The sequence below is a fragment of the Podarcis vaucheri genome, assembly GCF_965113315.1.
Source record: "Podarcis vaucheri genome assembly, chromosome: 3".
Taxonomy (NCBI): domain Eukaryota; kingdom Metazoa; phylum Chordata; class Lepidosauria; order Squamata; family Lacertidae; genus Podarcis; species Podarcis vaucheri.
The window spans coordinates 66652147-66678742 of record NC_138761.1 but is presented as its reverse complement, the minus strand read 5'-3'; the positions used below and the strand labels follow the sequence as shown (position 1 = coordinate 66678742).

The following is a 26596-nucleotide window of genomic DNA, read 5'->3' as shown; positions in this document are numbered from 1 at the left end:
ATACTCCCAACCATCCTTTCTGAAACCATTCTAATTTGTCCACATTCTCCTTTGAAGTGTTGTGCCAAGAATTAGGCCCCACACTTACACCTTTCCCGCAATCAAGATTCCAGGCCTATCCTTGTGGTAGAAGCATGGCTCTGGAACCCCAACTGGGGAGGAAGAGAAGTGGGGAGTAGCCCTAGTTGCTGTGGGTAGAAGAGTAATTGCAGAATTGTTTTTTTTAATGGTGAAGTCTCAAGTCTAACCTTAAGAGTATCTCTATTTCCGTCTGGGAGAAGGAGGACCAAAAGATTCAGTGCTTGCAGCTGATGCTTCTTCGTTGGAAGTTCTGTCAGTGAAACATGCAAATCTCAGTTTGTGAATAGGTTTTTGAATCATTTTGCATTTTCCTCAAAAATATTAATGTTTATGGATTTCTCTTGGTTATCTTCACAGGTAAAAAGCAACCAAGACATTTTGGCACCTCAGGCAAACCACAAAATGGCACCCCACTCCCCGTCAGGTAAGAAGGGGAGGTGAACATCAACATCAGGAACAAAGGAAGTATAAACATCTACAGTGGGATTGATAGCCCTGTGGATCCTGCCGCATGAGGCAGTCGCCTCACCTAGCATCTTGTTTTCAGATTCTGCTTCATGACTCAACTGCCACAAGATCCATTATTACCAATTTTGGGATTCAGGATTTCCCTGGTAATGCCTTACTTTTGCTACTTTGTTTCATAATGTAATGCTTATTAATACAATATTTAGTAGACCAAGAAAAATCCTTCACAGATGAAACATCCATTTATGCCCACGACTATGAAAGGAATTTATGACAGTCAGTAAAAAGAATGGCTTAGTGTCACATGCTAAAAAGCTCACTGAAGCACAATGCTCTTTGTTGACCATGCTTCTGGTATTGCTGCATTGCAAGTCATTTGTGGTGCTAAATGTAGTATGGGAGTCCCATATCTCTGGAGGATTTCTAAGGCAGCAATTACAACCAATAACAACATCATTAGGTGTTTTCAGCAAGCTTGAAAATCTCTATGTAGACATTTTCTTTAAAATGTTTACTGATAACCCAGCCATCATGGCAGACAGGGTTGCCAACTGGAATAAAATATTGGAGGAAGGTAAGCCCCGCCCTACATAATTATGATTTTTTTTCCACTATGAAAGACCATTTTATGAATTCATCTACTGTTTGCTGAATTGTTTGCTGAACAGTATGAGGCACTTGTGTATAGAAAACCATTCTGTGTATTTGTTTTCAGATGCAAGCAAGCTAATGGACTATTTGCAGAAAATTTCATGGACTCGCTTGCCAATGAAGAATAGCCATGCCCAGAAAAGATTAATGATGCAAGTGGTTGTTTGACTGTTCCACATCAAAGACTATGAGGGAGAACATTTTCCAGAACTGTAGGAACATAATTCTTGTATGTGCAACATGCGATTCTACAACATGGGTTATGAACCTGTAGCCTGTAAGGCCATACAGGTTTTTTCTCCCTGTGGCTCTCCAGAACTCCACAAAGTTTGTTATTTCTAGAAATGTTGGGGGGGGGGGTTAATTACTGAGTCCTCTCATAGGTTCCCTATAGGGATGTAAAAAGGCTGACCTGGGAAAAAAGGCCTGCTCTGCATAATGACTCCCCTAATTCTGAACCAGAAGGAGTTATGCTTACTTTGCACATCCTGGAAGGCCTTGAGATACTCCACAGTGAGCAGCGGTTGAGGCAGTTCTCGAATAAAGAGTTTCAGAAGACTTGCTGCATCGTGCTGTTTTACACTTTCCCAGTGGAAAGTCCCTTCATAAAACTTTGCTTCAAGCTCCTGGCAAAGATTCTAGAAGACAAGAGGCTGAAAAGTCTTTATGCACTTCACACATGCTTTTAAAAAAGGGGGATATGAAATCATCTTATTTATCCAAAACATCAACGGTAAAACTAGGCACACATTTTAATATAAAAAACTGAGCTAGGTTTTTGGGTGTATGTCAATTATATGTCAGGGCGTAGTGCTAAAAATGATGTTTTGTATTTCTTGTGTTTATATAATGCTACGTATGCAGTCAAAACAGATACTCCATTTGACAATGGATCTCCTTTGTGCTCCCTGGCCCATTAACAGCATTCAATAGAAAAGAGGATGTGCAAAGGTGCATTCAGTGTCATGTATCAAAATGCTCTCTATTTATACAACATCTATGGAAATATGATCAAGTGTTGCAGATGCTTGAATTCAAGTGTTTTGAATTCATTTATGGCTCTTCAGATGATTAACACATGATGCCAATCTTCCTAAGCCAGGCATGTCCAAAGTCCATTTTGGGGGCCTAATCCGGCCCGCCGTTCAATTCAATCCAGCCCCTGTGGTAGTTTATTTCCCAGGGTAAAATCCTAAAAAAATCTCAACAACTTCAACCCCCCCAAAAGGCTAACAACATTGGTTGACCCTATAGTCGGCCCTTACGGCCCTTCACTTCATCAAATCTGGCCCTCTTTTTAAAAAGTTTGGACACCACTGTCCTAAGTTAACAAGACACCTATCTGCAATTCAACATTCAGAGCAGGTTAAATGAATAGCTCCTGTGGTCTCCACACATTTCTCTCCAAAAAGAGCTTGCATGCATGCTTATTTGGTCATCTAAACAGAGGCTTGCAATCACTCTGCATGTTTGGACAACAGGGATTTGTATTGTATTTACCCTCCCCACTCCATTATTGCCTATTTCATCTCAATGGAGCTATGCTTTAATTCAGCCACTTTGCCAGGTCAAGAAGATTTCTACGCAAGCGTAATCCACAATTAGCAGGCCCAGAGTATGCACATGATGCTAAATATGAAAACTATCTGCTCTAGATTTAAAATTTGACATGCACAGTGGTAAAAATCAGGTATGAAGTAGAAGGAAAAAAGAGGATAAGTTTTTCTTAAAAAAAACAGTCCATACACAAATGCTCTCAGAGGGACTAAGAGCAAAGGCTTGTTTACCCAGGTGACTAACCACAATCCAGGATAACATCAGAGTAATGAAGGGTTAATCTGTAGGAAGAATAGAGTTAATTGTCCTTTCACCCTGTCCTTAATTCAATATAAGAATACCTACAAAAAGCCTACAAACCAGAACTCACAATGTAATAAAATAAGTTTTGGAAAGGAGGTTTCTATCACACACATTCCTGTTCAGTCACTCAGCTTTGGCAAAACCACAGTCAGTTGTCCAAGGATTAATATAAAATTGTTTTTAAGATACGATTCTTATAATTATAAAATGTCATAAGGATCTCATGATCTTGCCACTGAACACGTTACCAAATTATTATTAATAAAATACTGTATATGTAATTAATCTAACACACTCTTTCCAAAATTGAAAGATTAGTTTACCTTTACCCTTGCTGCCACACCCGGTATTCGAAGAAGCCCTTCTGTATCGAGCTTTCCTTCTTCTATATGGGAAATGAGCTGCAAATTAAAATAGAAAGTATCTCAACTCAAGTTGCTGGCAACTAAAATGCTAGTTGAAAAATAGAAAAATTGTTCTACTGAAAACCGGAATGCAGCTGTGGCTAAACAGTTACAAGCTTTTCTGTGCACTGATGTAACTATAGGTGTCATATATGTTTGCATTCTGCTGAAACCTAACTGGTATAGAAGAAACTGACTGGTCAGCCTACAGTACTCACTTTTTGAAAAATTAGTGGTATCCGGATGCCTGGCACCCTCTTCTGATCTTGTTCTAGCAAAACTGACAGTGGAACACCAAAAAGACCAGATTCTGTATGAAACAACAAAAGACAAACAATTGGCTTATGACGACATGAAAAATGGTTTCATAGACTCTTCTCCACTATGTTCAGATCAACACAGTTTATAATTAATAAATCCAGACAAACAATTTACAGTCCAATCCTATGTACACTTAGGAAGGAGTAAATCCCACCGAACAGAGTGGGATTGAATCATATGCATATTCACCCAGAAGTAAGTCCCACTGCATTCAATGGGAATTTACTGCCTGTAAACATGCACAGGGTTGAAGCATCAGCCAGCTCTGCATATTTGAATAATGCATGCTAGTTAAAAGCAAAAAGTTGCAGACGAACCCTACAAAGCTGACCCACTTCAGAATTCATTGTGAATTGAAGTGTCAATAGTATTTTCAAACAGACATTATTTCTTGCTGCATACATCCCTCTACTATGAATTAGGTACACTTCATCTTCTCAAATAGCAGGATTGAAATATTCTTCTGTTTTTACATTTCTGCAATCTGTCTTGGCATTAATTGGCTATTATCGTACCTACTTTTTAAGATTTTTCAAACATTTAAAGCAAGAAAGGGGCTCCAGCAAAAATAAATATACCACAAGTAAAGAAAAGGAGGCATACTTCCAAACATTTAACCTTCGGAATAGCTCACTGACACGTACAATATTGTAACCTCAGTCATTTCTGTTTCCTGCTGTATGAGTGGCCTGTGAACAGGGCCCATTCTCACTAGAGGGCATTTGTTGTTGTTGTTTAGTCATTTAGTCGTGTCCGACTCTTCGTGACTCCATGGACCAGAGCACGCCAGGCACTTCTGTCCTCCACTGCCTCCCGCAGTTTGATCAAACTCATGCTAGTAGCTTCAAGAACACCATCCAACCATCTCATTCTCTGTCGTCCCCTTCTCCTTGTGCCCTCCATCTTTCCCAACATCAGGGTCTTTTCCAGGGAGTCCTCTCTTCTCATGAGGTGGCCAAAGTATTGGAGCCTCAGCTTCACGATCTGTCCTTCCAGTGAGCACTCAGGGCTGATTTCCTTCAGAATGGAGAGGTTTGATCTTCTTGCAGTCCATGGGACTCTCAAGAGTCTCCTCCAGCACCATAATTCAAAAGCATCAATTCTTCGGCGATCAGCCTTCTTTATGGTCCAGCTCTCACTTCCATACATCACTACTGGGAAAACCATGGCTTTTACTATACGGACCTTTGTTGGCAAGGTGATGTCTCTGCTTTTTAAGATGTTGTCTAGGTTTGCCATCGCCTTTCTCCCAAGGAGCAGGCGTCTTTTAATTTCGTGACTGCTGTCACCATCTGCACTGATCATGGAGCCCAAGATCATTAGGCATTAGGCAAACTATTATTGCCTTTGCCTTAGCTGCTCATCTGCAATATAGGAACAAAAATGCTGGCCTTTCTTTAATAGGGCTGTTGTGAAGGTTGTCGAGATAAAAGATATGCAAGCCTTTGAGCATGTGAAGTACCCTCCATCAAGTCTAAGGATTGGGTTGTATCCAATGGTTGTGCAAGTGGAAGGCAGCTTGCACAACTGATGTTTCTCTTCCCTCCTCCTAATCTCCACAGCCCTGGTAGCACCACACCTCCCCACCGAAAAACCTCTCTAGAAGTGAACAGTGTGGACTGTGTTCTATGGGGAGAAACGGATTTGCTGAAAACTAAGCAAAGGGGACTTCATGCATGTGGAGCTCCCTTCGAGTCATGAAGCAAGTGGATACAGCCCTTATTATTCACAGTGATGCAGTCACCAACCATAGCTGGTGCTGAGGTAGGGATGGTAGAATAAACCATTTGATGGAACATCTATAGGAGGCTGCTGAGTCAGACCATTGGTCCATTTAGCTCAGTACTGTCCACACAGACCACCAGCAGAATTCTCCAGAATTTCAGACAGCCATCTCTATCAGATCTAACACAAGAAGCTGAGGATTGAACCTGGGAGCTTCCTGCATGCAAGGAAAATACTCTACCCTGAGCAATAGCCCCTTTTCCTATGGAAAGACAATGGGGTTTTCCCAAATCAGAATACCCTCAGGAAAAATCACATGGGGAAAAAAGTTGGACTGAATCAAGAGGGTCCCTCTGTAGCCCCTAAAAATGCAGGAGACCCTCTATTTCCCAGGGATGAAAGGAAAAAATGGCTATCCTAAAGCAATATTCCATATTCAAGAAGTATTTGGCATAGCTTTAGTATGTTTAACTGGACACAGCTTTTTTAAGAATATAAAAATGGAAGGTTGTGGAGGAGGGAAGGTTCCTTTACCCTGATGTGGCTGGAAGAAGTTATTTTCTGAGCTGTGAAATGAAGATTGTATTCAGAGAACTCAACTCTACCCAGCTGTATCTCCCTCATCACTCACAGTTGCTTTCAATTATTTAGCTACTGCACTGTCGTCTCTGCTGAACCCTGACTGCAAGTTTTTTGCCCAAGAAGATATTTGATTAACTGGTAACATGTTTCAGGTCCTTGTAAAACATTAAAGAGAAGGTCAGAAATACAGGCAGTTAACAAAATGGAAACGTTTCCTGTATTTCATAGGTGACTTTTAAATCTGTGCAGTGCTGCTGTTTCAAATTTAGCTCTGCATTATGTTTTATTATTTCTACACATTTTTAATTCGTATAAGCTGCACTGAACTTCAGACTGAAGGGAAAGCAAAGGGGGAATCCTCTTAATCAACCAATAAATAAATAAAATATTCCCAGTCCAGTGTGTTTAACCAGAGCTGTACTCACTAGAAGCTAATCTAGAAATATACAAAACTTTGGTTTAAAAATAAAACTTTTTAACTGTAAAAGTCGCATCTAAAACATACAATTGAAACTAAATAAAAACAATGAAAATGTTAATGGAGAATTTTCAAATATATACAGTCAAATACACATAAATTTGCAAGTCAACAATTTCAAAATCAGTCTTAGTGGTCAACTTGCCCCAATAAAAATTCTGTTCTTTTGTGAGTTTCCCCACACTAAACCAAGCCTATTTTACATGATGTTGACTTTACAGATATATGCATGCATTACCTATATACACGTTTGTATTTTCAATCAGAGGAGCAACGTTGCTTTTCCTCTTTTTTAATAGGAAAAGGACTTGATATTATGCCATATAACTTGGTGACCTCAAAATGTTCCCATTTGCCCATATCTATATTAAAGGTAAAAATATATATAAAAAACCAATATGGACTGTTGGTTGGGAAGTCCAAAAAGAATCCTTGTATAAGGAGTGGAGAATGATATGAGTGTATAACTGAAGACTTATAAACAAATAAAGAAAAAAAAGTTACTCATTTGGATTAAATTACATGCTTTGAAAATCTGACAGGCCGCCTTTGCTCTGATGAAGGATGCCATCACTCACTCACTCTCTCTCTCTCTCACACACACACACACACCCCAGAACTGGAACGAAATCTCATGCCAAAGTAGAAACCACAGGAAAAGGTCATAAAGCTGTAATTTTCATAAAGCGTTTGCCTAGAATAGGAACACTGCAATTATATTGTTATGTAACATAAATTACAATTTTGTTGAGAGCCTCCAAGTGCAGTCATGTTAAGTTATTTCATGCCGCCCTATAGATCATAATCAATATGGATGGTTCTCCACAAACAAAAATAAATCATGGTTGAGAGCACTTTTAGAGTTAAGCTTCTAAAGATAGGCAAAGGAAAGAAATGAAACGTTCAAGCAGTGAAACAAGCATGACAGCATTAAGGACTAGCTTAGTGAAACACTCCATCAGGTTTAAAGTAGGAAGAAGTGATATATTCCTAGAAGTAAGGGTGGTTGGAAACTACTACCTTTCTTTTCATGCTGCAGCCTCGTCAACCATTTGGCATGATTCATCCAGAGTTTGAATCTCTCTCTCTCATTACAGTCAATGCAACTTGAATCTAATTACGTTGCATTGACAGTAATTAGAGAGCTAAGATCATGCTTAACAGGTCGCCACTAACCCTGATGGAATGCAAAACTGCTTCATATGGCATGGATTGTACCCATCCTTCCCACCTGACTACATACGCCAAGCCACAACCCTTTAAAACAAATGCATTTGGTTTGCAGGTTCTGTTGACCCCCAGTGGATACCTGAGGCCCACTGCTTCATTTAGAATACAAGAATACACAATGCGATGCACGTATAGCACACGCCACCAAAGCAAATGGGAAATCACAACGACCTTACTTCATTTTTGCCCCTACAGTTTTCATGGGGAAACCAAAAAAGTGACCTCAAAGATTACACATATAGAAATGTACATCAACATAGTAGCACTGCAAATGGAAGAAACCGACCTTTGATTTTGATTTTTATTGCTTTTTGTGGCTTCAGTTCTGTTCCAAGTATATCAAAGAGAGCCGTCAGCTCAATTAGTGCCAGAGCATGGACCTTCTTCATATCCTGAGGGGCAAGGTCTCCAATCTTTGTTGTACCCGTTTTGTCTTTTGGCAGTCTGAAATTCTAATAGTTTAAAATAATAGCATTAAAGTCTACTCTCTAACAAGCAACAAAAGGAAGCGGGAGCTTGTGCTGCATTTCAGCGGTGCATATTATTGGGGAAGGTATTTTTTGCTATAATAAATTCACTTTTGCACTCCTAGATTAAAAATTTCCTCCCCTCCCAGGCATATTATTAAAATTACAGCTTCATTGGGGACTTGTACACAGGTACATGAGGTATATGTGGGGCTGCGGTCTCTGTAGGTAACAAAATAAGGGGTGGAGGAGTTACCGATGCCTTAGAAGTGTTTGAAAGTGGGTTACCCATACCTTGAAAGTGGATTTGGCTTTTGCCTGTTTGAAAACTGAATACATGCCAAGAGCACTGTGTATCTTTCTTTAAGCAATCAACGATGGACAAATAAATTCAGACTAAAGCAATGAGCACCTGATCATCAAGTGAAAGTGTTTTAATCCCGAGAAAAGGACCTAAAGCCTGGTCTAAACAGCTGAAGTAGTAAAATAGTTCCTAGAACTATAAATCTTCAAACTGCAGGTGGTAATAGTGAAGGTTGCATATGTGAACACTTCCCATCCCATTACTGAACACAGAAAACTAGATTAAGACTCTGCAGTTTCACACTTCGTTTTCCATGAATGCCCCATTACCAACAATGCAATCAAGCATACTGTTCCTGGGCTGTACCATTTAGCCACATCTTCTACTATTTTTGCATGCACAAATAACAACATGTATTTATTTATTTCACAATATTTATACACCACTTGTAATAAAACCTCAAAGCAGTTTACAAAAATATTATCAGTTAAAATTAGTGAAAAACAACTATCTAAAAACAGTCAAAAGTTAAAATCAACAATAAGCTTAAAAACCAGATTAAAACACGTCAACATTCTACATGTCTGAATATGTAGTACTCTCTATTTCTTTGAACTTGAAGTTCTCAAGTGTAATTTTGGAGGTGCTGCAGAAGATAAATAAATAAGAAACCCCCACAGAATGAAAGATATTAAAGCAAGACCACAAAAGCACCTACAGGAAGGAGTGTGTCATCCTCTTTGCCCTTCAAGACTTTGCCTGCTGGGTCATCTTTGAGCGTAGCTGCCTGCTCCGAAAATGATATTTCCAAGTTAATGTCCGTTTCAATCACGGGAACATCTTCTCTTTGATGATCATAATCAATATGTTGACAAGATGCTAGATGTGGTGAAAATGAAATGGGTGAAATGGTCATTAAAGTTTAAATGCAACTTTCCCCCCTCTTCCATAACCATATTTGAGGGGGGTGCTGAATTAATCATGGATTGGCTCCAGAGATTCATGAACAGAAAATCTGCTCACAGAATGCTTCCACCTTCTGATAGGTTATGGGAGCCTTTATGAACCTCATCTGGATCACAGTCCCCTTACCCGAGCATATAACTGCTTTGCAATCAAGGCACATTATGAAGATCACAAATTTTTAGAATCCTCCCTCCCCCTAATAATCTTAATGTTGTGCTGTTAAAAAAAAAAAACTATACTTCCTAGCATGTAAACCTCCCTGATGGCAAACCTCTATTATGTTACTGTCTCTAGCTTAACAAAGATAATACCATAACTAATGTGCAGCATTGCTCAGTTTCAAAGTTAATAAATTATCATCATTTTTCAATCATGAGGCAAGTGTGATGACTACTGCAGCTTTAAAGTTTTTGTTAAACACCACCTAATTATCAGAGATTATTATCAAAGATGAGAAAATTACTTCGCTCCCCTACTTTGCTCACTGCCCCAAACCCTAAACACACTCCCAACTTTTACTAACAAGCTTTTAGTTTTGAATTTCACTTCAAGAATATTTGGTGCCTTTGAAATGCCAGGCAATTCCTATTGCCGTTGGAAAAACAACTGCCCCCCACTATGCTCTGCTAAAACAACACTGACTATTAGCTCCTTATTACTGACGAGCCTCTGGCACAGCCCAGAAACAGGTGCTGAAGGTTGCACCCAGAAAAACTGGGGCAATTCTGCAAATGGAACAGATTTCTCTCCCATTCCAATCCTGGCAGCAGAGCTGCACTTTACAACAAGGTTCCCAACAGCTGTAACATATCAGAATATACACAAGCTGATTTAGCTTTTCCCTTTTCATTCAGTGCTATGAGAGCGTTAGCATATGGAAATTGCCTTTCAGAACTTCTCCATTTGTAAAGGCTCATAAAGAGGCACTGGAGAAAAAAGAACCAGATGTTATGAAATTCTTAAATAAAATGCTTGGTAATTTTCCAGACCAAGATTCTACAGCAGTTTACTGGCATAAGCCCTGTGCTTTTCTGTCTGCCTCTCTGCCTTGTGCTGACCCAGCAGTTTGGCAGCAATCCCATCTTTGAAACTGTTCTTGCTAGTGAATGGCTGCCTGGTGGCTGAAGCAAACAGAGAAAAGGCTCATTAATGCTCCTCTAAGCACATATTATTCAGCTGACGGTATCTTCCTGTTTCACAAGATTTTGTATTTCCAACTTGGCTCCTGCTTATTGAACATGTATTCAGAGTTCTGAAATATATTGATAATTAGTAATATATCCCATTTTTAATACCAAACTTCATGGGTATCATCCTTATCATTAGTGATAAAAGCAGGGCTCTTGTTTTTCTGCTTATTTGGAAGCATACTTTTCTCCTATCCCCACCCCCCAGTCAATTACATATATACAGGTATTTATGGCTATTGTACACAAATCCCTGTTTTGTAATTAGTCATTTTTCTAACCATGCTTCCTTATCCTACTTTTAAGATTTCCTTGACTTGGACCTAGCTGCCTTTGTATATGCTTCAAAATACAGTAAGGTTGCCAAGTCATTACTCTAGTGTCTTGAGATTTCCATAAATACATCCAAGAGTTGAGGAACTCTAGTTCCATTATGAGAGTACAATTCAGTTCAATGTGCTTTAGTTTTATTTATTATGAATTCCCAACAGCCAGATTTATATACCCATCTTAATCCAATGACTAGATTTCACAGAGCTAGTCAAATGTAATTGTTGCAATTGTTTTATTAACTTAACAATTGGGTGCAATTGTTTTATTAACTTGTTTAATCTGCTCCTTTACAGTTTTTGGAAAGACAAATTGGTTAAAGCTTGCCATTAGGGTGGTGCAACTGGGGTCCCAACACCAGGCACATAATCTGGAGAGGAAGGCACTGGCACACAGGACTGGCTGCTCCCATTGACATTAAACAAATGTTACAACTTTCATTGTGCAAATTGTTAAGAGTTTATGGATATTATGATTACCAAATAATTATTATTTTGGTCTGGTTGCTGTTTATAGAAATAGCAATGGTATTCGATCCACACTGGGAACAGTTATGGTTAACTAGGGCATTGGAGCCACAAGACTAAATCCTTGCATCTGATGAGGTTTTTTGACTTGGCAGAGATTCTGACACATGTGTTTGGATTGTCTAAAAGACTTCTCCAGAATATGGTCCATATCCTAGAAAAAGCTTTCTTTTTTAAAAAAACAAACTTGTTCAGCAATATATCTTGTTAAGACATTTCAAAATAGAAACAATACATAAAATTTGTTAAGATTTACCCTCTTTTGTGTCCTCCTCTTTGTCTTCTTTTGTTCTTACAGACTGGTGTTCATTGCCAATTTCCTAAAATGCAGAAAATAAAATATTCTGAATATTTATTCAGAAAATAAAATGATAGACAAGAAGCTTTGCTCCCACCTGATCTTAAGACAGACATCAGAAAAAAATTGCTCTTGCATGGACGTTTTCATGTTTGAATTTCATGTACAGTGGTACCTCGGGTTAAGTACTTAATTCGTTCCGGAGGTCTGTTCTTAACCTGAAACTGTTCTTATCCTGAAGCATCACTTTAGCTAATGGGGCCTCCTGCTGCTGCCACGCCGCTGGAGCACGATTTCTGTTCTCATCCTGAAGCAAAGTACTTAACCTGAGGCACTATTTCTGGGTTAGCGGAATCTGTAACCTGAAGCGTATGTAACCCAAGGTACCACTGTACAGAATTTATAGAAAATATTGCCAAGATTTAAAAAATATTTTTTAACACAGTCAGTACTTGAAAACTTTCAAAACTTGAAAGGCCAGAGGTTTGGGGATATATGGAGAATCCCTGCTTCAGAAGCAAGGAGCCTGTTGTCCTCCAGATGTTGCTGAATTACAACTCCCCCTGTTCCTGACCACTGGGCTGGGGCTGATGGAAGCCGAGAGCCCAACAACATCTGGGAGACAAAGGATTCCCCGCAACAGCCTGCAGGAAGAACAGCTTTTAAGCATATTGTGATGGCCAACTGTGAAGGACGTTTGGAATTTGGAAACTATGAATGAACTTGCAGTATATAACCAAAGGTATAACCGAGTTGTTATTCTGTCTGAACATGTGAAAGTTTGAAGAGCCTAAAGGGGATAGGGAAATTATTAATATTCATGTTAACAGCTGCTTAATGTACAATCATCTACATATGGAAACCAAAAGGCCCCGTGCCCTAAAAAAATGTATGATGAGGTTATGAGACCTGGTGCTCATGCTGAAACTCATAAATATTAACAGAATTGGAGGGGGCAGACTGGGAAATAAGATTTGTTTGAGAAATGGACCGTTTTTGTTATGCATGGGAAACACACACACAAGCAAGTATATAAATATATAATGAAACAGTTTGAATAAGAGCACATTGTTTATAAAAAACAGTTTTGTTGACTATACATTTCTGATTTAATTTCTTTGTGCATCCATTTTTTTAAAAAAGAATACATTGATACACACAAATATTATGCTTGGTCTTTTTAGTTCCAATTACTAGAGATGTCAGTGAGGTTTGCTGGGCTCAGGCTCAGAATTGAGACTCTGGGATCCTGTAAGGCTCAACCCAAAGGGAGAGGTGAACATTAGAAGGTTAATTCCCCCCCCCCACCAGTTCAGGTTAACATATTGGGCTTGAAAAGGCTTCCCAGTGCATTCCTTCTTTGCAGAGCAGCCCCAGAGGAAACTGGTGTTGAGGGCAAAAGCTTAACCCCAGATGGGATCATCTTCCCTCGTAGTAGGGATGGGCTTTTGCTCAGAAGCCCCAGTTTTCCACAGTCCCAATCCCAGCTTCTCATTTTATCTGGGCCTCAGAAAGTCAGCCAAGTTCTTCTTCCTCCCCACAAAAAGCTGGGGGCGGGGGGGGGGGACTCCGACTATTTCTGAGGCAAGTAGCAGAGAACTTCCCCTTTCCCTGCGGTTATATGCTTCTGCTAATACTTGAACAGGTTCTTCCAGTGCAGGGAAGTTTGCATATTAATCCAAGGTCAGGTTAGCCAGAACAGGTGCAACTACTTCTTGCTCTTGACACTACTCCACATTCCCCGTGAATAATGATATTGATAGCCTTTTAATTCAGTATGAGAGCAATCTTTCTCATAGATTTCCAAACCCTAAACTGGGAAGGGTAAATACAAGCACACTAGCGACCTTCCCCAACCTTCCCAACAATCTCCAGATGTTTGGTACTACCACTCCTATTGGACCTTATCAGCACAGCCAAGATGGAGTTGATGGGAGTTGCAGTCCAAAACATCTAGAGGGCACTGAATTGGAAAAGGCTGCTCAACAGAGAAAAGAGGAATCAGTGAAACCTTCTATATACATGATGGCTTCTTTCTGCCATCCATTACTGACAGTAGTTCAGACAACACTTTAAGAACGTATTTGCCACCCAACCCTACGTTTGGAATTCCATCAAATTTAGGTACATATTAAAAAATTGTCTGAAGCAGTGTCTGACCACTCAGGGTTCTCTATGTTGACTAGCAATGACACTCCAGGGTTTCAGACAAGTGCCATGCCTATAGTCCTACCCAGAAATGCCAGGATTAAAGCTGGCATCTTCTGCATGCAATTCAGATGTTCTACAACTGAACAAGTGGCCCTTCTGTACACATTTTGATGGGGCACATTCCCAAGTAAAGGTACACAGGACTGGAGTCCAGGGAAGTGTTTCAGATCTTTTCATTACTAGCCTTCTCTCTAGTTGTTGCTCCTTATTTGGTTTCATGCTGCAACATTTTAGCACAAAATTGCTCCAGAGGGAAACAGGAACCTTTAATCCTTGCAAGTATAAACATAATAGTGCAATTGCTGTGTGTAGCAGTTATTTATGATTTTGAATACAGAACAGCAGCATGTGGCTAAAGGACAAACATTTAAATGAGCCTAATATGTGGCTGATGTCACCACAGCTTGAGAATGCAATTACATTGCTCTAAAAAGGAATGCACAGCACTTTTTGATTCAGTAAAAAAATACCACAAAAACACCTCTGGATAAATATTCACTTCAAAAGGGAACTGAAGCACTAGCTAGATCATCTGACAGATTATAGCATCCATAATAAATGGAGCATCAGCTGTACCAAACTTAATTTCATAGTTTAATAGAACACCCCTATGTCTGGCTCTCAGGCACATAAATGAGTAAAGTCTGACATTCCCAAAATGGGAAAAGGTGTCTCCTGAACCTGTGCATCTTTCCACTCCAAGTTTTCTATACAGGAAATTATTTTTGCAGATTTGTAAAATAGGGAGTCTAGCAGACAAATGGATTTCTCCATTTTCAGAACTGGAGAAAGCATCAGGATATTGAAAGTCATCCCACAGCTGAACAATCTACATGCCAGCAAATAAACCCTATGGCTTGATTGGTACTTAAAGTCAGGAAAAAGGAGCTCCACCTCACCTGAGTCTGCTGCCTGAACAAACTGCTTCCCTTTGTTTCATGTGAAGACCTGTTTCACAAACTAAAGCTAGACTTCGCAAAATATATGCAAGGCCCCCATGTCAGTAAAACACAAAACTTCATCTTCTTCCTAGCAAATTTAAACCCAGCAGCATGGCCATATCCTCTAAGCAGCATGCAACAAGCAAAGAAGCCTTTAGAAAATGCCCTCTTGTTGAGATTTGTGAAACAGTGTCTCCTCCAACTTAACCCTAATAGCCTGCATTCCTATACAGGTTTTTTTAAGTGAGGCTAAACCAAAAGCCACAAACCAGGAACTCACTTTTTCCTTTGACTCATTTTGCTGCTTGAAGATATCTCTCACATCAGGAACTTGGTACTGCTTGTTTTTCTTCCTCATTGTCTGTGTGACTGTCTCCACTCGTTTCTGCACGGCTGCTGCCTGTGTACGCGTCAGCGTAGCCAAAACCACCATGCTTTCTTGAGAGTCAGCAGCTGCCTCACCAAAGAGGTTTGACAAACCGGCTTCTTTTAACCACTCTTCTTCCAATTCCCCCTCTGGTCCGGACAAAAGAAGATAAAAATTAATTTGATGACATTTGCATGACCGCAATTTTGATGACATTTGCATGACCATGGGTTTGCGTTATACCCAAAGTCAGCCATAGATTTCTGCAGGAAAGTGAGAGGTATATAAAAAAACCAAACTGCAAGCAGTTCCATGGAAGCTGTTCCTTATACAATCTGCACAGAAACCTTTGGTTCTTCTCCCATACATATTCCATGTAAAATAGGATTGTGGCAGGGTTGGGGGGGGAATCTGTTTCCTACATGGAATTAGAAAGCCCAGCACCAGAATTTATATACAATTGCCACATTCAATGGATTTGTACACCATTTCTGTTAGTTCGGCCTTCGCTCCCAGCTGTAACAGTGCCTTGTTTTCTTAGTACAACTCTTCATCAGTTTAATTTAATCAGAGGTTATCAAGGCTAATGGGTGATCTTACTGCAAATGGGTGATTGTATTGCAGCATCCAATTATGCTTGCTGCTGCGTTCTCTACTCCTTAGTGATTTTCAGTAAGGTGATCATTTCCTCATTGTTTCTAGATGGCAACACATTGTTTACTAAAAACAAAACGGTCCCAGCAAACAAAAAACACAGGCCATTTGCTATATATAGAAACAACTAGCAAGGTGTTTTTTTTTCATGTTAGGAATATAAGAAGCTACTCATACAAAAGAGAGGATTGCAGAAGTGTGCTTTAATGTCAGAGAAATGGCATCGACTTAGAACATTTCCTAGGAAACGTTTACCTGAACCTCAGCATTTGTTCGCTAAAATTAGTATAGAAAACAGAAGTGCATTCTCAGTAAAAGGGTTCTAAGGTATTATCTTTTTTTCCCCATAGCTTCAGAGTCCTTGCCAAGAAAACATGATTATATATTCTCTCTCTCTCTCTCTCTCTCTCTCACACACACACACACACACACACACCTCCAATCAGAATTTATTTTGCATAATTTTAAACATTAATTACGCTCTATTGCGGAGTGGGGAGGGTATTTTACTCAAATGTAATATTATTTGAGAGTACGATCTTGTTCCTCCATTGTTGATAGTGGTGGTGGCAATATGTAACTGCCTCTCCACTGTCTTTGGGCAGTAGAGGCATGCTGCTAGTGTTCCAAAGTGGCGGAGGTCCCATCATAGCGCAGTAAGTGAAGACATACCACTCACTGGCTGTTCTCCTGCCACCAGCAGTGGCAAGTGGATGGAAAGCACTGAAATGGGGAGTTGCAGGGTGGCAGCAAGTTTAGAATCACAGGATCCAAAATCCCCTGAATCCCTCAGACCCAAAGTCTTGTGGATTCCTCAAGGGGCCCATTCCTTGGGCCTCTCAACGACGCCAGCCTGGAGCAGGTGTGGTGAAACATTATGAGGAAACCCCCACATTTCAGCTTGGCTGACAATTGTGCTTTTTAAGAACAGTCCCCACCACACCCACTATAAATAGGTCTGAGATATCATGTACCTATTAACCTATTGACTACCATATAGTCAAATGCATTTGGCAACTGAAAGGGCTGTTTATTTGCACTAGGGTGTTTAGTTGCTTTCTCTTTTTTCCAAATATACTGCATTTTACTACTGTAGGTAGAAGCTGTTTTATCGTTGTTGTTTTTACTATATAATTCTGACTTTCTACAGGAATTATTGCTCTTTGTGTGATTCCGGGTACTATGGTAACCAGAATAGATATGACTTCTGAAGAAGCAAAAGAACTTCCCATTACCCTTACCAAAGCAGTGGTCAAAATCCAGTGACAGTTTATTGCAAAACAGCAGAAATGTAAACGAAGAAAAGAGGAAATTCTCTCTTGCTGCAAAAGCTTTAAAAGCACATCTTGGGGCAATAATATGCATAAGTTATGAATTCAAGCAAGGACTTTCTTAAAGTATCATGGTTTTCCTCCAGTTCAGGATAGTCTAGTCCACAACAGCAATTCCAGGTCCTTGAAAATAATTGCCATTACACAGTCAATGTGTTGCCAGATTTACAGAGGCATGCGTCAATTCCAACTGACCAAATCTTAAATCTATCTTGGTATTGTGGTTTCAAGCACAATAAATGAAAGATCTAAAACAGAGTCTTCAAAACAGAGGAACGGTTTTCTTAATTCCAGTTATAATTACCATCAGGCTCCTTCACCAGAACCACTGCTTGTTCTTCAGAGTTATTGCCTCTGGTTTCATTGATGTTTTCAAGTTCTTTCCAGTAGTCGTCCATGGATAATTCATCGAGTGAATCTTGAGAACCTGAACGGTTATAAGGGGGCTTCCCTGAGGGCTTCTTAGAGTTGTCATGGTTCATATTATATTGACCAGATCTCCTGCTAGAAAACACAGAGAGAGAGAGAGACTTAATAATGTGGTGCATAGTTTACAGTGACATCAGCAAAGCCAATTAGAAGCATACCACTGGTCTTCATACAACTTTTAACATTTCAAAATGTGACATTCTAAGCAGCAATTTGTCTTTTATCAATATTTCTAGACTTTGAAGACCAATGCATATTTTATAAAGTGTGGAGTGGAGAGGAGGGTTTCCACTTTCTCAAAGTATGAATTACAGTAAGTCTGAAACTTATATGCTTTCAGCTTCACGTGTGTAGCATAAAATTAAAAAAATTAAAAGGGGACAAGGGTGGGTTTCTGGGGGAAATGATGTTGGCAACCCTACCCACCATTGAACCCAATGTGTTTTGACTACACATGATTTTGGTTTTAGTCACAATCCCTGGAACATAACTCCCATGTTAAGTTACAGGCTTACTGTACTTTTAAAACATCTCATCAATACTGAGGAGTCCATTGCTCTCCCAGAAGGAGGAAGAATTAGCTTTTTTCCCAGAGTAGGGCAATAGCTAATTGAATTGTTTATCACTTTGCAGCTGTATTTAGATATAAACACTTCAAATATGAATCAGCTCTCCTGGGACAGCTTGTGCTGAACTGAAGAAAACAAAATAAAAAAATTCCTTCCAGTAGCACCTTAAAGACCAACTAAATTAGTTCTTGGTATGAGCTTTCGTGTGCATGCACACTTCTTCAGATACTTCTTTGGTATCTGAAGAAGTGTGCATGCACATGAAAGCTCATACCAAGAACTAACTTAGTTGGTCTTTAAGGTGCTACTGGAAGGAATTTTTTTATTTTGACTATGGCAGACCAACACGGCTACCTATCTGTGTTGAAGAAAACAAGTTCAATATTCTGAAGTTCACCCTGGCATTCAGATTGAGGCAGGACTTTAGTTTCTGTAGTTCCTACTTTTTAAAGAAATGTAGCTTTCTATGTGAACCTCAGTGGCAAAGGCAAGACATTTTGCCACACAACGTGCACCTAATCATTGAGCTATATGGAGCTAACTCCTATAAAAGCAAGTCTAAAGGTCACAGCCTAGTGTGTGTGTGTGTAAGAAAACATGTTTCCTCTTTTACATCATTTATAAATACATTCCTCCCTCTTAATTTCCTGCTCCAACAAATCTATATGGAGTTTCAACAGTGTCTTGTACTTTGCTTGCTTGATGTTTGCCAGTGCTTTTTTTCCTGGGGGGACGCAGGGGGACACATACCCCTAAAATTTTTGTGTATCTAAGTTTGGCCTTATTGAGGGGCAGTATTTCAGTATGAATAGAAAACATTTGTACTTGTAAACATTTTTTAGGGGGGGGGAGCACTGGGTATAGCAATGAAAAAGGGATTACTCTGTAGAATCATTTCCACAAATTCAAAATGACATAGCAACTCCTGACCATGAATGGCCATCCATGACAATCCTTTAGGTAGGCACACCAGGAAGAGAAAAAATAAACAAACCCTGAACTTTCCATGACTTCTGAGTCTACTCATGCCCATTCTCCCTAGGAGGTTAGAACCAATCAGTATCACAGAGGAAAGGTGCACGGAAACCCATTCACAAAAGGTTTGCGCCAACAGGGTTTTCTATGTCCTGTGCAGATTAATGTAACAGTAGCTCAAGGGATACTAATTATCTTCACAGCAATTCCTGGTAGTTAAAGGCAACAGGGTAACAATAAGTTAGCAGGATATAATGGCTGGGGTAGAGAAGGAAGTTTCTCACTGATCACACACAAAAAATTAAAAATACACATGCGTACTGTATAAACTAAATTGCTGGAAACCTAAAACCAACTGCATTGCTACTATGGCCACAGTTCCTGTGGAATCTAGACCCAAGAGAAAATGGAAACGGTTTAACTTAAGAAATGATAGCTAATACTGGCCTAGCTCATGACATAGGACCCTAAAACATTAAATATACCTTTTCTAATTTTAATCCAGTAGAACTAAAAGGGATAGCAGTGCACTTGTGACAGACCTATTTTCCAGTTGCAAAACAACTCATTGTAGGCTGGTTTGCTTATGGAAGTCAAGAGTGTTGAGCTACCATTTATATCATGTTGGAAGATAGAAGAAAATCTGCATTCATGCAAAGCGCAATGCCTATATAATTGCAGGTCTAGAATCTGGGCTTTACTATGGCAGACAGAAGAAACAATATTCTGAAATAATTTATTGAGAAATTAAACTAGTTGATGTCTGAAGAAAAATCTGGGGGAAATCAGCAACTAGTGAATGAACGACTTGTGGGAAATTTTTTTTTACAAAAAATAATTTACAGAAGTTGTGTCTTCTTAAACACAGATGTTCTAATGCTATTTTTAAATAGCTGCACCCTGTATCACTAGTGTCTTCTTAAAATCATTGCTATTAACAAAAATGCATCTTGAAAATTACTCAAAGGCTGATGGTGGATAATGCAGCTGTTCATAGACCAAAACAATCTGAATCTATCACAATACATATTAACACATCTCAAAACAGTTTCACAGACTTCCTTCGCTGTTCCTGCTATTTAGATGTAATGTATTACAGCAAACATTTCTAAACAAACAAAAGACCCCTCTTTTCTGTTTCTCTGCTCCTGACTGCAGACTTACATGCTGTGTCTCAGTTCACAGCAAAGCACTGGAAAACTATTCACAAGTTTCACACACAGCATCTAATTTGGCCCTTTCTGGTACAGCATTATCAGCTGGGTAGAGATCCAGCAATCTGCACACAGAACTAACTTTCAAAAGTGCAGTAGTGAACATCAAGGGGAGTATTCTTGTATTATCTTCTCCTTCCCACTACTCAAACATTTTTCCAGTTTGCAGAAGAAGTATTAGTGGACACAGCATGACCCAGGAAGCACCCAAGTGTCTGCTTGACTCACAAAAGCACAAGCGTCAGTTTCAGGGTAAATTGTCATAAAAACTATTCACACTCCAACTGCTAAGCAGTTAAAGATTGATGGAATGTACATAAATACTCTCTGGGGCTTTCCTTTGGCATGTAACCCTCAGCGGTTGCTTGCATAGTTGCAAGATAAACAGAATCCTTCACAGAGTCACAACTGATTGTTACAGTCATGATAAGAAGTTACTATTGTTCCTTTCTGATATTGGGGCTTCAGTCAGATGTTACAAAATCACTCCACAGCTGTGCCAGCAGAGTTTTAAAACAGGTTTACTCACAGTTCTTAACAGAGTTATTCGCCCATCTATTGGCTTTAATACAAACACACAAAAACAGTGTAATATTCCTGTCAAAGGCTTTCATCTGCTACAGAAGATATACCATAAATCCCTTAAAGTACTAGTCCTATGCTATCTCCAGTAGAACTTATGCCATCGTAGCCCCACTAAGGTGAGTGAGGGTTGTTGCTTTTATAAATACTCCTGAGGGTTACTTTCATCCAAAATACATTGAGTATTTTAAAAGAATTATGTTTGATATAAAAAATTATTTCTTTGCACCATTTTGAGGCTCTATTATTCTTCGATTTCAGTTCTGTCATCTTGGGCACTCACTTAGCTGGGCCCTGGCCACTGGCCTTCTTTGGAGAATCCTATCTAGCTCGTGGAAAGTTTCAATGATTCCTAAGTTATTCTAGAGTCTATTCAAATATTAAATACAGATAGGTGGATATTCCTGCATGTGTTTAGTTAAGATACGAAGGTGAAGGCCAAGCTGGAAACCACCTCTCCAACGCTCGCTTTCCACGCAGCAAGATTTCTATGTGAGGCTGATTCAAGCAGTACATACATAAATACATACATATATAATTAAGAACTGTACCATACCCTAATCATGTGAGACTTGCCTCAAAGGGCCAAATCAGAAAGGATGTTAAATTTCCAGTTTCCACCAAAACCAGCAAGTTAGATGGTTAATACAACCTTTAAAGGAAGTCTGTAATGAAATACTGGAAGGGAAAAGGGCACCAGAGCCGTGGAAGGAAGCTTATATCACACTTATACCGAAAACAGAGACTGAAAAGACAAAAATTGAGAAAGATGGAAAGGATTTGCTGAAATAGCTAATTGAACTAGAATACAAAAAAGGGAGGTGTGAGGAGGTCGATGAAACAAGTAAATGAAAGGTAAAGATACGGAAATATTGGATGTGTTTTTAAATGTTTTTGGTTTTTTTGTTGTTTTGCTGTATTGTTTTTTGTTTTTATTTCTGGTGTATTGTAAGGTATTGTTTTGTTGTGTTTAACTTTTTATTGTTTCTTTCTTCTTTTTTTCTGTAACTTTCAAACCTCTAATAAATATCATTAAAAAACAACAACCAGCAAGTTAGTTTCCCTTCAAGTGTCTGGTAAACCTCACTGCAATGGTGCTACCACAATACTGCTTTTCACTTACACTCGCTTGACATCATTGGTTGCTGCCAGATGAGAATAGGCAAATGCATGATATAATGATGGCAAGTAGTAAAGTAGCATATAGACATGAAATATGGCACATGTAGCACCCAGTCTAGAGCCCTAAGAGTGAGAAAATGAAACTTGCAATCTAAGAAAGAAGATGCTGAAATGCAAATCATTGTGGTAAACAATGTTTTTTTTTTATAATTTTTATTGCATTTTTTCCAAATTACAGAAAAAACAAAAGGAAAAGCAGAATAGAAGAAAAAAAGAAAAAAGAACAGAAAATCCCAACCATTTCAACAACTTATTTCAAATTTCCATTGGACTTCCCCACATCTCCCACACAATGCATTCCTGATAATAAAGTTATCAGCAAATTATACCCTTATTTCGTGTGTTTCTTTATATTTTCAGTTGCAATTTAAGTTTAAATCTCTTATTCTCCATTTACTCTAAAGATATAACATAATGTCATTTTTACCCATTTAAACTTTGATTCTTTCATGGATGTTATCAATTTCATAGATAATTAAATTTCATTGCTGGGGCTAACGTTCCAAATCATACGGCATCTTATGTTTCATACAACTTATAATACTTTTGCAAATAGTCTTTAAATTTTTTCCAGTCCTCCTCCATTGCCTCTTCTCCCAAGTAAACAATGTTTTAGCTTATAATTTAACAGTTTTAGCTTTTAGTGTTTCCAAAAGTTACTATATGGTAACTAAGTCATATCCAAGGTTTCTGGTTTTCTCTATTCTTCCCTTCACATGATGCTCCCTTGTCATTATGGCAATGTTCCAGATTTTACACAAGCACTCCTCAGCAGACTAGGGTGAGTCGTCTAGGGACAATAAGATTCTGGGATTCCAAAAATAATGTATTATGTTATTTTCTTACACAATTGTTTTGATATTTCAACAAAACATGAACTGGATGGGAAAGAACCAATAGTTTGCTTTCATCTTTTCAAAATCCATGGAGTTTAGAACCATCTAAAATGTTTGTTTTAAAAAAAGCCTCCTTTGTTTCTGCTACAGTCCTAACATTTATCACTGTGTTTTTCTGCAAATCTTGTTTACTTTCTAGGGAAAGAACACAATGGTTTTTGTACAAGGAAAATCTGCTAGACTCTTGGAAGAAGTCTACCACACTGTCAAATGTTTTTTCTCCTATATAGGAATAACTTCTGTATACAAAAATGCTATTTTCTAGAACTATTGCTACAAGTTATTAAACAAATCTGGTTAACTCAAGTGTACTGTGGAAATTGCTAAATTCCTTAGAGATAAGATGCCCTTTAACATGTTATACACCTGAATCTGGCATTTCTCCACCTTCCAAACCAAGCATTGGTTTGAAGAAAAGATGTTGAAGAGCACTGTGTAGAAAACACAGTATATAACATTGCATTATCTAGTTATGCATGCATCAAATTTGCATCACCTCTTGCAAATCAGCAGTACCAGTTGAATATGCAAATAATGTGTGCTGCTCAGGTACAGGAACATAGGAAGCTGCCTCATGCCAAGCCAGACGATTGGCTCATTTAGCTCAGTATTGTTGACACTGGCTGGCAGCTGCTCTCCAAAGTTTCAGTCAGTCAGGGGATACTTCAAGACCTAATTGGAGATGTTATATACTCTATGTCACTGAGCTCCAGCCCCTCTCCAACTTGTACAGCTTTAAATTGTGATTGACAGCTATCATGCATATTAACATTGATACAATAAAGAAACAAAAGTATTCCTTTCTACAAGTCTTCTTTCACTTACAGTGGTGCCTTGGTTTTCAAACTTAATCCATTCCAGAAGTCCGTTCCAAAACCAAAGCGTTCCAAAACCAAGGCACGCTTTCCCACAGAAAGTAATGGAAAATGGATTAATCCGTTCCAGGTTTTTAATAACAATCCCAAAAAAAGCAATTTAACATGAATTTTACTATCTAATGAGACCATTGATCCATAAAATGAAAGCAATAAACAATGTACTGCAGTCACACAATCAATCAATCGGTAGCTGAATTGGGTTCCACGCAGTCACACACACACAAAGAGCCACACTAACGCAAAAAATAGCAAAAAAAGCAAAAAACGTTAAGTGTAACACTCCACACGGAAGTGTGGCACTCAAAATGGAAGTGTAACACTCATATCGGAAACGTAACCCTCAAATTGTCAGTGTAACACTCCAAACAGAAATGGAAATGTGGCACTCCAAACGGAAGGGTGGCACTCAAATTGGAAGCGTAACACTCAAAGCAGAGCACATTCAACTTCCAAAAAAAGCTTGCAAACTGGAACACTTACTTCTGGGTTTGCTGTGTTTGGGTTTCAAGTTGTTTCAGAAGCAAGGCGTTTGAGAACCAAGATACCACTGTATTTTATTTCCTGAATGAAAAAACTGATTCCAAAGCTTCGGGTCCTCCTAGGAGATGGATGCTATTTTGCCTGCATCCTCCCAAATCAACAGTTGAAAATGGTTAAATTCTCCCACCTCACTTGTCTCCACTAAAAGAAAACACTGGGCAGGAGGAAAGAGTACATACAGATTTGTGACTGACCATTTCAGTCTCCAGCCAGAAAAATAACTTTACCAGAGACTTCCTTTGCACTTTCATTCACAGTGCTTTTTCAGAGGGAAGGAACTGGTATCAACTGAACAGAAAAAACAAAGCCTCAGATAGTTTATCACTTATCATACTTCCCTAATCCCTGCACCTATCCTTCTAAAATTCTGCAGAGTAACGGAGTAGAATGCCCTGCTTGGTGGAAATGGCTGCCTCTGGAACCCTTGCTAGGAGGAAGGATGCTCTTAAACATTTTGCCGAACTGTACTGGCCAGTAAATTTGTGGAAAGGGGCTGTTTAAATTTTTACTCTGTCGCCGGAAATCGCCCCCCCCCCCACACTAACACATGTTCGCACAAGCACCACACTCACACGTACACGCATCTTCCCTCCTTAGCCCAGAGATGTCCCTCTAGAGGGCCATCTCTTAAAAAAGCCTTCCGTAAATAAGGAAGCGCTAGCTTGACAGTTTCACGCCACAGCACTCCGCATAGGCCTATCTTTATTACGAGTAGACTGGACGACCAAGATTTGCTGTCAACCGGCGGCCGCCTCAGCCAATCAGCGTTATCGAACAGCGCCCCTTGCGGCAGCCACGCTGGTACTGCAGGCTACTGCCGCACTTTCCCCTTACCTTTGACAGTTCTCAATACAAAGTTTCCGAGTTCAATTGACCGTGACTGATCTAATCAAAATGTAGCAAGCCGCTTCCTGAAGGGAAAGTGCTTTGAACTTCAAGGACAATATTCTCTATAAATTCGCTAAAAATCAGCCGTACTTTGGATTTTCACCGGACCGCTTTTGTTCAGCAGGATATTACAAGGACTTTCAAAGGGGGGTGGTCTGATACCGAGCGGCCATAATCCCTTGACCGAGCAGTCACGTACCCTGTGCTCCCTCCAAGCGGACGTGACAACCTTGATAGCCACAGGTGATGGGCTCAGACAGAAGGCTATCAGGGACACAATGAGCTGCATATCTCAGTGTATTCTGCACAGACTCTCACAAAGAACTATGACTGGATTCCCCTCAGGGGGCAGGAAACTTCACCCTTCTTCTTTGTTCTTAAGCGTGACTCATATGGGGAGGGGGAAGGAGATTCCGGCCAGGTGTCAGGACACTCAGATTACCTGTGTAACCCCTCCCCAGCTCCTCCTATTTTTAATATAATCATGATGTAAATGTGATGTAATTCTGAGGGTGTAGCTTAGGGGATTAGTAACAAATAAAAGTTGGGGTCTCCCTTTGTTCGGAGCTTCCATCTTGCTTCACCTCGTGGGCGGTGGGAGTCCTGTCGCGACAGTCTTTTCTTTAATAAAGACCGAGCCTACTGGCTGCTGTTTTGCTCTGATTGCTCTAGTCGGTGTCTTCATTTGTCCAAGAGAACCCTCGGATTTTCCGGTAACAGTTTTTGGCGACCACGAAGGGACACTTGGTTCTCCTGCAAAGGTGAGAGGGGAGATAGAGGGGATCGGGCGCCACCGGGCAACCTTAGCCCGGGGATCCTTTTTTCCTCTCCCTGCCTCCTCTTTGCGGGCGGTAATCAACCGTCACCAGAAGCCCGACCAGGGAGAGCAAAGGCGAGGTATAGCCGGCTAAGGGGAAGGATCCCGGGATCCGCGAGGGACACCTTCGAACGTGAGTATGGTTTGAAGTAAAACACATTGGGAGGGGGTGGAAAAGTTAAACGTCCCACGACAGCCAGACTTTCCTTCCTTCGCTTCTGACGTTTCCCTTTCTCTCCCCAC

The 26596-nt window shown here is 39.7% G+C and overlaps 1 protein-coding gene across 5 annotated transcripts in view; it reads right to left on the bottom strand.

The window, feature by feature from the left end:
• The window catches only part of ARHGAP18 (Rho GTPase activating protein 18), a 75245-nt gene that overhangs the window by 10854 nt on the left and 37795 nt on the right, over positions 1–26596 (bottom strand). For 2 of the 5 annotated variants that reach the window (XM_082216124.1, XM_082216121.1), the window contains exons 2-10: positions 17688–17887; positions 15312–15547; positions 11838–11901; positions 9290–9450; positions 8087–8252; positions 3683–3774; positions 3384–3461; positions 1679–1838; positions 249–331 (exon numbers count right to left, since the gene is read on the bottom strand). In XM_082216124.1, coding sequence (XP_082072250.1) covers positions 249–331; positions 1679–1838; positions 3384–3461; positions 3683–3774; positions 8087–8252; positions 9290–9450; positions 11838–11901; positions 15312–15547; positions 17688–17887 — 1240 coding nt within the window. Of the gene's footprint in view, positions 1–248; positions 332–1678; positions 1839–3383; positions 3462–3682; positions 3775–8086; positions 8253–9289; positions 9451–11837; positions 11902–15311; positions 15548–17687; positions 17888–22994; positions 23106–26596 lie in introns of those variants that run through there. The other 3 variants (XM_082216125.1, XM_082216122.1, XM_082216123.1) reach the window with 2 other exon arrangements.